The following is a 13,981-nucleotide window of genomic DNA, read 5'->3' on the forward strand; positions in this document are numbered from 1 at the left end:
CTAGGCCCAGACCTCTGTCCTCCCTTGCAAATGTTTTGTCCTGGAAAAGCACCCGGCCTTCAAAGGTCCACTAGCAGGACAATGGTGTCTGGGGAGAATTTGTGCCCTAGCCCAGTGTGTCTTACATCAGAAGCCTGGCTCTGTTGGGACTCAACCCTATCCTCCCAGATCCTCTGCTCTAGCCCCCAGTAGTGCCTCTTAACCATGAGTTGATACTTCAGAAACCATGAAAACCCATCCTTGAATATGGGAAGGGCCATGGCTAGAGGGCACCTGCTCCTGAAACGTCTTCCCTCAATTGTTAGGAGGCCCCTGCCTTTCCCACGGTATCTGCCAGGTTCCCCACACGAAGCACCCTACTCTTCCCTTTGGATCTGAGCCACATTTGACAGGCACTGGTAGGAAGCCTTCTGAGTTTGCACCAGAAATAAAACCTTACTGACCATATGTCTCACATATTCTAGGAGACATTCTTCCCTTTAGGGTTCTGTACTTTGACCTGGCATGTTAGTCTCCACAGTGGTATCATGTCAGCCCAGCCTACCTATAGCCGGTGCATTGATGCAGAGCTCCCTCGCCAAGAGCAGGAACGTCTTCCCCAGCACATACACATTCACCTGTGACAGAGAGAACATGGCTAGGAATGCACTGGTATTCAAGAAAACATTTGCTTTTTTCCTTTTTTTAATAATTTTTGTTTGGTATTTTGTTTTTTTCAGACAGTTTCTCTGTGTAGCCCTGCCTGTCCTGGAACTTGCTCTGTGGACCAGGCTGGCCTAAAACTCAGAGATCCGCCTGCCTCTGCCTCCCAAGTGCTGGGTAAAGGCATGCACCACCACACCCAGCTCAGCTGCTGTTTTAATGTGCCTGTTTCTCTGTACAACCTTGGAAGAACCCACTGCCAGAAATCCCTGCTGGGCTATGGAAAATCCACTCCATGATTCTTTGCTGGTCTCCACAAGGAGGACCAGCCTTCCTCTGTTGGGCTGCCCAGACTCCCCTACTCTTGTCAATGATTGTTTAGGAAAGTTCTTTAAATACTTCCTCCACTACCCTCACCTCAAGTCCTTATCTGCCATGTAGCCTGTTGGCCACCTGCCACAGCTCTTCTTTGCGAGGAGGTAAGCAGTGGGGTGAGTCCATCCGGGGCTGGAGTGGCAGGAGCACTATCAGTTGTCAGGAAAGCAAAGGTTTGCCAGTGTACAGAACCCTGACGTGCAGTTCAGTACCTAGCCCAGCAGTGTACGGATTGACCTGGGTACTCAGGCCTGCCCCAACCCTAGACAGAAGCTCCTCCCATCCACAGCTCCCTGACACCCCCACAGACCTCACGCCAGACCACCCGAAACTGACAGGTGTGACTGGTCTGCCGCTGGCCTCCTGAAAGAACTCCCTCGCCTAGTCAAGCCTAGCCTGTTGGCTCTCTCTAGCCCTTTTCTTGGCATGAAGGTCATACCCCCTATTTGTTGACATAGGTCAAGAGACAACGTCTATGGGATAATACACATTGGGGTCTTCCTTAGATGAAGAAGGACTAGGGGGAGAGATTTTATGACTTGTCAATTCAGTGAGTCAGCCCAACTGAAAAGGTCAGGTCCAGCCACCATAGCCAATCAGCAGTGGGGGAGGTCACCCTGCACCCTGGCTAGACAAAGATATCTTCCCGAGGTCTACATAAGGACTGGAGGCTCAAAGAGCACTTCCTGAAGTAATTCTACCTTCCTGCAGTTTCAAGGGTCGCCTTCAAAATTGTGGTGTGTGTGACTATGTGGCCCACGTGAGTGATCATGTGTGGTTTGCAAACATGGGAGCATGTGATGTAATCATATGCACAGGTCATATGGTAGGTAGTCTGTATTCAAATATACAAACAAGTGTGCTCCTAAAGGAGTACTCTGTTCCTGCAGCATCCTCTCAGGCTCCCACAGACATCCAGGTCCCCACTCCAGTGCTTTGGCCAAAGCTGGCCCAGACCTCCATCTAACCACCTCAAACTCCTTCACTATCTTAACCAGATGGATATGTTTGAGGATGAAACCTGATTGCTACAGAGAGACTGAATAGACTTCACATGTAAATTCAAAGTTTTAACACTTCCCAGGGGCTGGAGAGACCTCAGTGGTCAAGAGCCCTTGCTTCTCATGCAGAGGCCTTGGGTTTAGTTCCCAACACCCACATGGTGGCTCACAACCATCTCTAACTCCAGTTCTAGAGGCTCCAACACCCTCTTCTGGCTTCTGTGGGTACCAGGGACACATGTGAGTCCACACATATACATATAGGCAATGCTCATACAAATAAATCTAAAAGAAACAAAAGAATACTTTGTAGGATAGTATTTAAGCATGTGGGACTACAAGCGTATACTGCAGTACTGGCTTCTTCTAGGCATACTAATATCGGTAGGTACTGTCGGTCATCATCACATTGACAGTTCACTCTCCTGTGCCTGTGACTCATGGCTGTCTGCCTTTGGCAGGTACGTGAGTCAGGAAAAAGTGAGGCTTTCAATTCAGGGTCTCTGCCAGTTCTACTGTGACTCCTGCAAAGCAGCCAGCTCCACCCAGGATCTTCACTGACCTGGCATGAGCCCCACCCAGATCAGAGCAAAACTGTCTTGCCTTAAGTTCAGGCAGGGAGACAGCGGAGGAACCAAAGAACGCACCGTGGAAGTTGCTGGGCAGGAACAGCCTCCCATGGCCCTCACCTGCAGGCCCCTTCACACTCCATCTTGCCAGCACAGCCCTACCAAGAAGAGTAGTTGTAGCCACCCAGACTACACAGCTGGCCAGACCTCAGCCTTTCCTGGTGGCATGCCTGCCACCTTTTATCCTGCAGGCTGGGCTGCTTTCCCACTCCCAGAGCTGTGACCCAGATGACTGGTGCACCTGTTTCCCTTTACGAGGAGTCCAAGCTACTGCTGGCACCGCCTGCCCCGGCCCATCTTTTCTGGGAGTCTGGGAGCAGATGAACAGCCGTGTGGCCATGCTCTGAACGGAGCACAACGTATTCAAAGGTGGAGTCAATGGATTATCACAATTCCAACAGGTTATTTTTAGCTTGACTAAAAAATATTTCAGCAATCGCTGCTGAGAGATGCCATTTATAAAGACAGCTGGGAGGACAAAAATACAGGGCACCGCCTGACTGAAATCTAACTGTCTTCAGAGGCACTGAGGCATGAGCAACCAGGAGCAGCAGCCTAGCCTATGGGCTCTCAGGGTCCCTGGGAGTACCTAGACCAGGGTTTCCTTTCAGGGTGAACTTGTGGGCATTCATTCTACTTCCTGGTCCTGGTCCCTAGTGTCACTGTGGACCTCAGGGATTGGTCTGGGGACTTCAGCCACCTCGCACAGTACCGTCAGTGGGGCAGTCCATTCCCCACTCTCCTTCACTGCCTTTGAGGGTGCCTACGTGCATCTTCTCAAGATGTTCAGTTACTTAGAAGTGAACAGTGTGCTGGACATTGTGCCGCATGCCTTTAATCCCAGCATGACAGGGGCGGGGGCGGGGCAGGGGCAGTTCCAGGCTTGCAGGAGCTACAGGAGACCTGATCTTAAAAAACAAGCAGAAACAAGCAATGCAAAACAAAAACAAAAACAAAACAAACAAACAAAAACAGTTCATCTGAATCCAAAAAGCTAGTGACCCTAAATAGACTATACTTATGAGGGTTTTCCAGAGTATGAAATGCATGCAACGGTGTCCAATATTCCCTTTAAAAGAATCTTCTTTGTCTTAGACTAAGTTTCACGAGGTTCTCTTAAGTGATTCTAAGGCTAAGCCACCAGGCCCTGGATAATACTGTGGCTGTGAGCTGCCCTCTCCTACTGAGGCCCCAAGCTCTGGCCACACAAGCTTCACCACCCTGAACACACAGGATGCCTACTACAGCGGTTAGCACAGATTGGCCTCCAGGAATATGGAAGCACAGGCTGTGGCCTTGTAATGCACTCAGGGAAGAAAGACTTAAGAAAAGAGATCTACCTGGAGCAGGTCGCTGAGATCGAGAAGCATGTCTGCAGCCAGAGTTAAGGAGTGTTTGCATGGAGGCTACCAGGACTGCACACCCAGGGGGCTGGACCTCATTTGTCAGACCCAAGCTGATCATCTGACCAGGGAGGAAAAGGCCACGGTGGAACCTAATCTGTCCCAGGCACCGAGGGACACCTCTGGGAATCTACTTTAAGGACAGAAAGCTACAGGAATGGGGCTTCAGATAACTACTGTACAATGTCTTCTGTCCAGACAGAGCATGGAAATGGCCCCTAATCAGCTCTATTCCGTAGGCACAAACTGGGGACCACCAAGTTACCATTCTGAGAGTCAGCAGGGCTACTCCTAGGGGACAGACACAGATGTTATTATAGCAAGGCAGTGGGCATCTACCAAACATTGTTAGTGGGACTCTATCCTTGCGTAAGCATGACATTAGGGCTCTAGTGTGAGGTCTATCCAAGTCACTTGTCAGTCCAGTTAAGCTCCTGGCTACAGGTGCCACCCAGTGGTAAACTTTGCTTAACACGCACAAGGCAGTGAATCCTTCCTCAGTGCTACACATAAAAAAATTATTACACAGGCTGCAGAGATGGCTCCGTGACTAAGAGCAGTTGCTACAGCCAGGCGGTAGTAGTTCACACCTTTAATCCCAGCACTGAGGAGGCAGAGGCAGGCTGAATCTCTGAGTTCAAAGCCAGCCCAGTCTACAGAGTGAGTTCCAGGACAGCTACACAGAAAAACCCTGTCTCAAAAACACCAAAAGGAATAAAAAAAGATATAAAATAATAGGATTGCCTGATGGGACTGGATCAGTGACTCAGTGGTTAAGAGCACCTACTGCTCTTCCAGAGGACCTGGGTTCAGCTCTCAATGCCCACAGGGCAGCTGCTACCAATCACCTATAACTCAGGTTCCAGAGTCTAACACCTCGTTTGACCTCCATTCACTGCATGCATATGGTGCACAGACATATGCAGGCAAAACACACACACACACAGAAAATAAATCTCAAAATAATTAATAAAATAATAAACAGGCCAGGTATGGTAGTGCACGCCTTTAATCCTGGCATTTAGGAGGTAGAGGCAGGTGGACCTCTGTGAGTTCAAGGCCAGCTTGGTCTACACATCTGGGGCAGTCAGAGCTATAGAGATACTATCTCAAACAAAAACAAAAATTAAAAAGTACCTCCAACACTTAGGAGTGTGAAGCAAGATCACTTAAAACTCTAGTTCAGGACCTAGGAGAGACAGTCCATCTCAAAAAAATAGGGGGAGGAGGGACTTAGATGGCTTAGCTGGTAAAGACGTGCTGTACAAGCCTGAAAACCTGAGTGTGACCTTAGGAAGGAACCAATGGTTAAAGAAGTAAAGTGACTTCTTTTTTTCTTTGTTTTTTTTGGGGGGAGGTGATTTGAGACAGAGTTTCTCTATGTAGCTTTGTAAACCAGGCTGGCCTTGAATTCACAAGATCCACCTGCCTCTGCCTCCCAAGTGCTGGGATATAAGGTAATAAAATAGAGACCAAAACATGGGCAAAGCTTGTGAGCAAAAATTTCACAAAGACATAAACAGCTCATGCACACATGAAAAGAACATTACTGCACGAGGAGTCCTAGAGACCCATCCAGGGCACTCAACACCAAATGCTAATAAGGGTAAAGACAGCCTCAGCCTGACATGGCACAGCTTTGGGGGAAGTCTGCAGGTTTCTTACAAGATCAAGTACAGGCCCACTTCTAACCCAGCTATTCCAGTCTGGTGCATTTACCTGAGACAGACAAAATCACCCACCCACAAGAGGCATGCACAAGTACACTTGCAGCAACTCCATCCAACATGGCCTTGAACTGGGACCACCCAGGGACCCAGCATCAGAAGGCAGACCCTGTCTTATAAATACAGTGACACCAGGGGGGAAGCAGCGTAACACACACAAAGGGACCAGAAACTTGGAGCAAAGGGCTTAGGCTGTGTGCACCCCAGAATGAGACAGCAGTCCACAGTTGGAGGACAGAAGAATGATGGCAGCCTGTGGGGCTGGAGGGGCAGGGTCTGACGGAAGGTCAGCAACAAGTGTATACATTTCTCAGACCTTAACAAGTAGTAAAGGAAGACCTATGTGGTTTTTTTTTTTTTTTTTTCTTTTTTTCTTTTTTTGTCAGTTTTACTTCCAGATCTAAGCTTGTCTTTCTGCAAGACTTGGGCAGTGGTGTGGGCAGAGCCCTACTGCTTGCTTTGAACTGTGTCAAAAATAAGATACTAAGGGACAGAAAGCTGATGGGAGGAGGAGGTGGCTGGGGTGGAGCAAAAACCACAGATTGTTCATGGGAGAGTACAATTACTTTAACTCTGTGGTGTTTGGAAACCATTCACAATAAAGCTATGGGGAAATTTTTATATAATTTTAAAGCAGACTGGAATTCAACTTTCAGTCAAAGTGACTGCTTTCCTTGGTAAGAAAACTCACCCAGTTGGCCGCAAATATGTACGAAGGTCCTCCAAATAATGTCTAGAGGTACTGTATCCTCCTAACCCCCTTTGATAAAGCTGTGATTCTAATACAGGTGCTGGAGTTTCATAAAAGTCAAGAGAAAAGTCAAGGTCTGACCAGAGCCATGAGCATGTGAGAACCCAAATTCCAAGGGATAGGACTACTTTGTGACCCCATCTGTGCCCTACCCTATTCTGACAGGTGGTACTCGTGTTCAGCAAGTCTCTAGCTCCAATTGTTGAGGAGAAGCATAAACACAGCAAAGAGCGAGTGGAAAATGAAAAGCAGCTACAGGCTGGACTTTGTGGAGACCTGGAAGAGGCCTGGGACTCCCTCAGGCCATCCGTAGCGTTGACAAAGTCTGAAAATGCCACCACACCAACCTGGCCCAATGCAGTTAGTGCTGGAGGTCAGGATCAGTTGCTCTGTAAACAGCAGGCTAATGGCCAACCACAACATCTGGCTGGCTGTGCTTGGTGAAAACCTTTGCAGACAAGATCTGATTCACACTGAGATTCTCCATAGGGTTAAAGTCTAGAGATTTAAATGAAGCACAACTAGAACAAACATGGAATCAATTTTTTCTTCCTACTCCTTACTTTCTTCCTTATAGCATGGGAGCTTGGACCTGGGACATACAGCTCTCTACTACAAAGCTAAATCCCTATCCCCTGTGTCTTTGAATTTAAGCTACAGTACTGTCTGGTTTTGTCTATCAACTTGACACAAACTAGAGTCATCAGAGAGGAAGGAGCCTCAGCTGAGGAAATGCCTCCTTGAGACCCACTTGTAAAGCATTTTTTCAATTAGTGATCAATAGGGGAGGGCCCAGCCCACACACGGTGGGTGGTACCATCCTTTGGCTGTTGGTCCTGGTTCTGTAAGATGGTGGGCTAGCAAGGCATGGGAAATAAACCAGTAAGCAGCATCCTCCATGGCCTCTGCATCAGCTCCTGCCTCCAGGTTCCTTCCCTGTTTGAGTTCCTGTCCTGACTTCTTTCAGTGGTCATGGTGTTGGGTCACTGCCAAAGAAAGCCTAACTAGGACACCTAGACTATTCTTGAACTCATGCTAAAATCCAGGCTGATCCTGACCTTGAGACCCTTGCCTCAGCCTCTCATGAAGCTGTATCTCCACGCCTCACATAAGAAATGTATCTGTAGATATCCAAAGACAGAAACAAGAGAAATGGTCCTTCTATGTGCAGTCTGACAACAAGAACAACAAAAATTTGTGTCCATAACAATCAGCAGATGAACGGATCAGTGGGAAACCAACCATCCAACTAACACTGCCATTACAGGATACCAAGAAAAAAACTGCCTGAAAAGAAACACTGGCCTAGCACTCACCATAGCCCACTTCCCACACCCCTGGACCCTCCTGTACCATCCAGCACCCTAGGGCAGGAGCCCTTAGGATGCTGTCAGGCAAACCGAGCAAGCAGCAAGCCAGGCTGAGCTCCCCATCTGCAACCAGGGTGAGCAAGCCCCACAGGGCTCTCCACACCTGCTGCCTAACAACACTGAGGGCTGCTGTCTGTACAACACCGACACCTACTGTCTGAAGGACACTTGCTTTCTGTTCTCTACATAGCCCTGAAAGCCCTGTCTACACACTAATACCTGCTGTCTATAGAAGGTTGCAGCTGGTTCCCCATGTTCCCCTGGTGCACACTGTCCACCCTGAAACCCGCCTCCTCACAGCACTGACACTTGTCCCTGCTGTCTACAAACTCCTGAGGCCTGCTTTCTGCTAACGTGATGACACGAAGGCATAGGCTTTCCCTTCCCTTCCCCATTTCCCTGAAAAAGGAACAGACTAAGAACCAAGGTTACCAAACTCTGGGGCAGAGGCAGGATTAAAACCCAGACAGTCAGGGCCTACAGCTCCTGGTGACAGAGGCGCCCAGTGCATACTGCCCTGGGCCCCTGCACCGGGACAATGAAAGAGAACTAGGCTCAGAGCTCAGAGCTTTCAACTCTGTCTTTCTGACTCAGGAGCTAGAGGAGCTAAGGACATTCTTCACAGCTTCCTAGGTTCAACATACGGACTGAACAGGGCCTGCAATGGCTTGAGTTACCGCAGGCCTCAGGACACTGTCCACAGACACTAACAGAACAGATGCTCTGGACGGTACCTGCTGACAAGCTCCCTTACTCCACCTCCCTGGAGGACTGGTCTCGCACTGCCCCAGCAATCTCCTGTTCAACTGTGCAACTGACACATCAACACCTGTACCAGAACATCTGTACAGCGTGGCGCTGCCGACATGCCTTCTTGAAGCCTCTGCGTTGATAACTGAGCCTCCCATCAGACCCAGAGATACTACACACCTGCCTCTGCCTGCTCCGCCCTGTGGTCTGTCCTTGCTAGGTCTGCTGTGGCAGACACTGAGATGTTCCCACTCAGATCCACTCCTGATATTTATTTGCCTCTCCCAACTACAGGACTAGGTGGAAGCCATAGGACACCACTCTGTGCTCAGACCTTTGGAGATGGTCCTGGAGACAACGTAGTCACTTGCCAAGGCAGCTACCCTCACATTTCAAGTTCTGGGTATCTAAATACATCTGTGCAGACTAGCATCCTTATGGCTCAGGGGACAGCAGCCCAAGCACAATTAATCATCTGCTCATGGTCTGATAGAGGCTCTGTCTCCTACCAAGGTCAGCTGTGCCAGCTCAAGTAGGAAAGCCAGGTACCACTGCAGAGCACAGCACAGAGGACAGAAAAGTAGCTTCAGTGAAAGACCCAAGGAGATAATTCAGTGGGGAAAGGTGCTTGCCACCAAACTTGACAACCTCAATTTGATCTCTGGATCCTGGTAGGAGAGAACTGAAACTTACAAATGACCCTGTTCACCCCACATGTGGCCCCACAACATGGAAAATAAAAGGACTGGGTTAAAAGAAAAAGTCTAAGAACGACCTCAAACCAAAAGGGTGAACAGATGAACGGAAAGGAAACAAAGATTACTTAAGAGCCTGGTGGGACAGGTAGAGCAAACAAAACAGAAACAAGCAGAAAGCAAGTGAACTAACAAGTTCAAGGTGGGAGGTGACCAGAGAGAGGGCTCAACTAGAGAAGATGCCTAGTGCTTAGCGAGACAGCAGCACACCAAGTCCCAGGAATGATGGAGAGAAGAAACTAAGCAGTACATACACCATAGGAGTGTGTGGCAGATGGCACCAGAGGAAGCTGGAGATAAGATATTGACAGAAGATTCTGCAGGACAAAAGATGGGATCCTTGATCAATGTGCTGCCTACAGAGCCTGGTGCTGGGAAGCGTACAGGAGAGCCAGACCTGGAACCTCAACAAAGCTAAAATGGGCAGGGAAGCCAGAAGTCGTGAGCTGTGCCCCTCCTCTGCCATCCAAAAGCGACAGGGACTTAACAGTCCAGCCTGAATACGCCCACCTTGGCAGCTGAGGTGGTCTGACTCAAAATGGCCCCCAGATTCAGGGAGGGGCATTACTGGAGGTGTGGCCTTGTTAGAACAGGTACGGCCTTTCTGGAGGAAGTGTGTCCCTGGGGGTGGGCTTTGAGGTTTCAGAACCTCAAGCCAGGCCCAGGGTCACTCTCTCTTCCTGCTGCCGACCGGTCCAGGTTTAGAATTCCCAGAGGTGTCTGCCTCTGTGCTACCACGCTCCCTGCCATGATGGTAATGGACTAAACTTCTGAACCTGTAAGTCAGCCCCAATTAAATGTTTTCCTTTTGAAGAGTTAATTGTGGTCATGATTGGAAACCCTGCATCAGCTGAGATCAGACATCCAATAAGGGAACTGTTGGTAACACCAACCAATAGCAAACTCCCGCAACTCCTGAATCAACATTTGAGTAATCACCCAAGAACCAAAATGGGGCTTCCACAACAAAGGATACGAGGTGTGCCTTCAGTTCGGCAAACCAAGTAGAGGCAGGCAGCAATCACATGGGCCATTTTCCGCCCTCGGGTCAGGTGCTTGCTTACAGCCATCTTGAAGAAGTTGAAAGCTGTGTCCAGGCAGTGCTGGTTCAGCTGCAGCTGGCTCCCCAAGTGGTGGATGTGGCGCCGACCTAGGACAGAATATAGGATGGCCCTTACTCACAGCTTTCAGTCTAAAATTAAGTATCACAAGAGCACCTTACAGTTTAAGATGTGAGCAAAGCCCATTAGTGTAGACATGTAGTTTCACCTACTTGGGAGACTGAGGCAAGATCATAGTTTCAAGACCAGCCTGGGCCAGGCACGATGGCACACACCTTTAATCTTAGCAGAGGCAGGCAGATCTCTGAGTTTGAAGCCAGCTTGATCTGCACAATGAGTTCTACTTAGAGACCCTGTCTTGAACAAACAAACAAAAAGGACAGGTCTAGGCTATAGAATGAGTTCAAAGTCAGCCTGGGAAACTTGGTGAGACCATCTCTTAAAAAGTAAAACAGGCTGGATGTTGTTGGTGCACACCTTTAATCCCAACACTCAGGAGACAGAGGCAGGTGGATCTCTTTGAGTTAGAGGCCAGCCTGGTCTACAGAGTAAGTTCCAGGACAGCCAAGACTACACAAAGAAACTCTGTCACATTAAAAAAAAGAAAAAGAAGAAAAAGAAAAGGAAGGAAGGGAGGAGAAAAAAAGTAAAGTAGGCAGAAGAGATGGCTTAGAGGCTAAGAGAATTGGCTATTCTTCCAAATAACCCAGATTTGATTTCCCGCACCAACACGGCACACAGATATACATGCAAGCAAAACATCCATATACATGAAATTGTTTTTTTAATGAGGGTTGGAGATGGAGCTCAGTGGTAGAGAATTAGCTTAGAACATACAAGGCCTTAGGTTCAATACCTGGCAACCCCCAAAAAATAGATTGATAGATAGATAGATTTACCTTTTTCCTAAGTTTTTTTTTTTTTTTTTTAACTCACTTTGTACATTCCAGTCAATTTTCATTATGAACACCAAAAAATTAAGTTCCCTGGTTTTCCCATGCACTTCAGTTTGGAGCAGCACACATCACAGTGGTACGTCTCTCTTGGAGAGTCCCTAAGGCCTGGAGTGTCCGGAAGAAGTGGGTCTCCTACAGCTATGTGCCAAGTGCCACCTCTGCCCTAACAGACAAGACTCAGCCATCTGCCAGATCCTTCCCAGAATGGCCTCTCTGCCTAGTCCAGTCCTGGCCAGGCTTCTCTCCAAGAGCCAGCTGCTTGGCCAGGCTAACAGTCAGCCTAGTGAGCGTCCCCTGCCTGCACACCTGCAAAGGAGAAGCAATGGAAAAGGGGGATGGAGGGCATCAGGACCTTCTAGGGTCTGCAGAAGCCCCTGTAGCCAGGAGGCTGTGTCTGTGTAGATGCACTGTGCTGTAGGCAGGAGACTCAGGATCTCCATATACACATGTAAACACAGAGCAAAGAATCCCAGAGTCCAGTGGTGTAGGTCTGTGGGAGAGCTGCTGACATTAGCCCTCAGTGTAGACCTATGGGTGACACCAGGGATAGAGAGGACCCTGCAGACATGAGATACACCCTAGAATACGCAAACACATGTAGATGGCAAGAGCCATCACCAGAGATTCTAGGCCCACTAGCATCTTCAGGACCCCAACTCTGTTCCCCCTCTGACACTGTAGGCAACCTCTAACTCACCCACAAAATATTAAATACTGGCTTCTCTGGCTCTTTGATAAGCACTGAGGGCTAGCACAGTACTCACAGCCAACAATAACAATAGCCCATTTCAGGGCATGGCCAACACCTGACCAACTGTATAAAAATTGGCTCCTCTTATTAGCACACAGTAGTAGCACACCAGAGAGAGGCAGAACAAAAGGTTACTCTGGGCCCGAAAGCTGACAGTAACAGTCTGTAGACACTGAGCTGGATCCTGAGACCCACAAGTTATCTAGTGTTTGGAAAATTCCACAATGCAGGTAAGACATTTCTTCTCTAGGGTACCCTGCTCAAGGTTAGACCTATTTTCAAGCCCCACACCTCACAAAGAGAATCCATATGACTGATGTAGTAGATACAAAACAGCAAATGACACACTTACTAGCATCATTTCTAAGAGCAAAACACTGACCCCTTTACACCGACTGTAAAATGCATACTGAAACTCAAGGGATGTGGTGGTGCAGGCCTTGTAAGCCCAGCACTGGGTGAGGGGACTGTGAGCTTCAGGCAGCTGTGCTACACAATACTCTTGCTGTTGATGCACTGTGACCACACAGACTGTGTTAATAAAATTAACATGGAATGGAAAGGGGCAGAGCCAGTGACTAGCCGACAGGAACTGGCCGTAGAGAACCGGAGGAACCAGGGTAAGGATAGAGAAGCAAGGTCAAGAGTAGGGAAGTGTGGAGGGAAGGTCGGCTGGGCACTCCTCTGTCACTTCTTTGACCTATAAGGGTTTCACCCAGTATTTGGCTCCTGAGTCTTCACAGACTTACAGACCAACTTAGGAAAAGCAACAGACTCTGTCTCAAAAAAGAGAAGGGAGGGAGGGAGGGGCAGATGAACGGAGGGAGGGAAGGAGGGAGGGAGGGAAGGAAGGAAGGAAGGGAGGGAGGGAGGGAGGAAGGGAGGCAGGCAGGCAACATAGATTGATTCAAGAGACTCAGACTAATCAACACAGCACTCCTAAGAAAGAGTTCTAAGAAGCATATACACTTCCCAGCAGAGTTAATTGGAAAATAGACTTTCCACAGAAATGCTGGGCATGCACACACAACATGGAAGCTGGACCCAGTCTCTCCACCTGTGAGGCCAGAGGCAGACACTGGGTGGGCACCCTGTCACTCAGCTCCTATCTTTTGAGATGCAGTCTTTCACTGGCTGACTGTCCGTCTGTCTGTCCGTCCACCGAGGCCCTGGGCTCTACCTGTCTCTGCTTCTTCAGTGCGGGATGGGGTGAGGTTCATACCCCATGCTCAGCTTTTCATATGCTCTACTGGAGTCTCCCCGGCCCCCAAGAACCAGTAACTGACCAGGTAAGGCATGAGATAAGCCAGACACCATCAGAATGAAAAAAAAAAAAAAAAAAAAAAAAAAACGTGCCTTAAAGGATACCACCAAGGTGTGGAAAGAAGGTTCAGCTGTTAAAAGTGTTTACTGGTCTGGCAAGGACCTAGGTTCAGTTCCTAGTTCCTACATGGTAACTCACAACTATCTTTAAGTCCAGTTCCAGGTCTGAAACCCTCTTCTGACCTTCCAGAACACCAGACACATGCATGGTGCACATACATACATGCAGATAAAATAAATCTTCTTTTATACCAGCAAGTAACAAGAAAAAAAAAATAAGGAATGAAAAAACAGCTCATGGAACAGGAGAAATTTTTCTATAACATGTATCTGGTGAAAGACTCACAGGAGGGTGACAAGATGGTTCAGTAGGTAAAGGTTCTTGCTGCCAAGGTGGGTGATCTGAGTTCTGTCTACAGAACTCACACAGTGGAAGGAGAGAACCATCTCCTGCAAGCTGTCCAATGTGCCATGATAAGCACACACA

The 13,981-nt window shown here is 48.5% G+C and overlaps 1 protein-coding gene across 1 annotated transcript in view; it reads right to left on the minus strand.

Moving 5' to 3' along the window:
• Brf1 (BRF1 RNA polymerase III transcription initiation factor subunit) overlaps positions 1-13,981 on the minus strand; it is a 44,736-nt gene that overhangs the window by 23,938 nt on the left and 6,817 nt on the right. The window contains exons 3-5 of the mRNA XM_051196696.1: positions 10,380-10,553; positions 3,988-4,019; positions 545-617 (exon numbers count right to left, since the gene is read on the minus strand). Coding sequence (XP_051052653.1) covers positions 545-617; positions 3,988-4,019; positions 10,380-10,553 — 279 coding nt within the window. The remainder of the gene's footprint in view (positions 1-544; positions 618-3,987; positions 4,020-10,379; positions 10,554-13,981) is intronic.

The sequence above is a fragment of the Phodopus roborovskii genome, unplaced genomic scaffold (assembly GCF_943737965.1).
Source record: "Phodopus roborovskii unplaced genomic scaffold, PHOROB, whole genome shotgun sequence".
Lineage (NCBI taxonomy): Eukaryota > Metazoa > Chordata > Mammalia > Rodentia > Cricetidae > Phodopus > Phodopus roborovskii.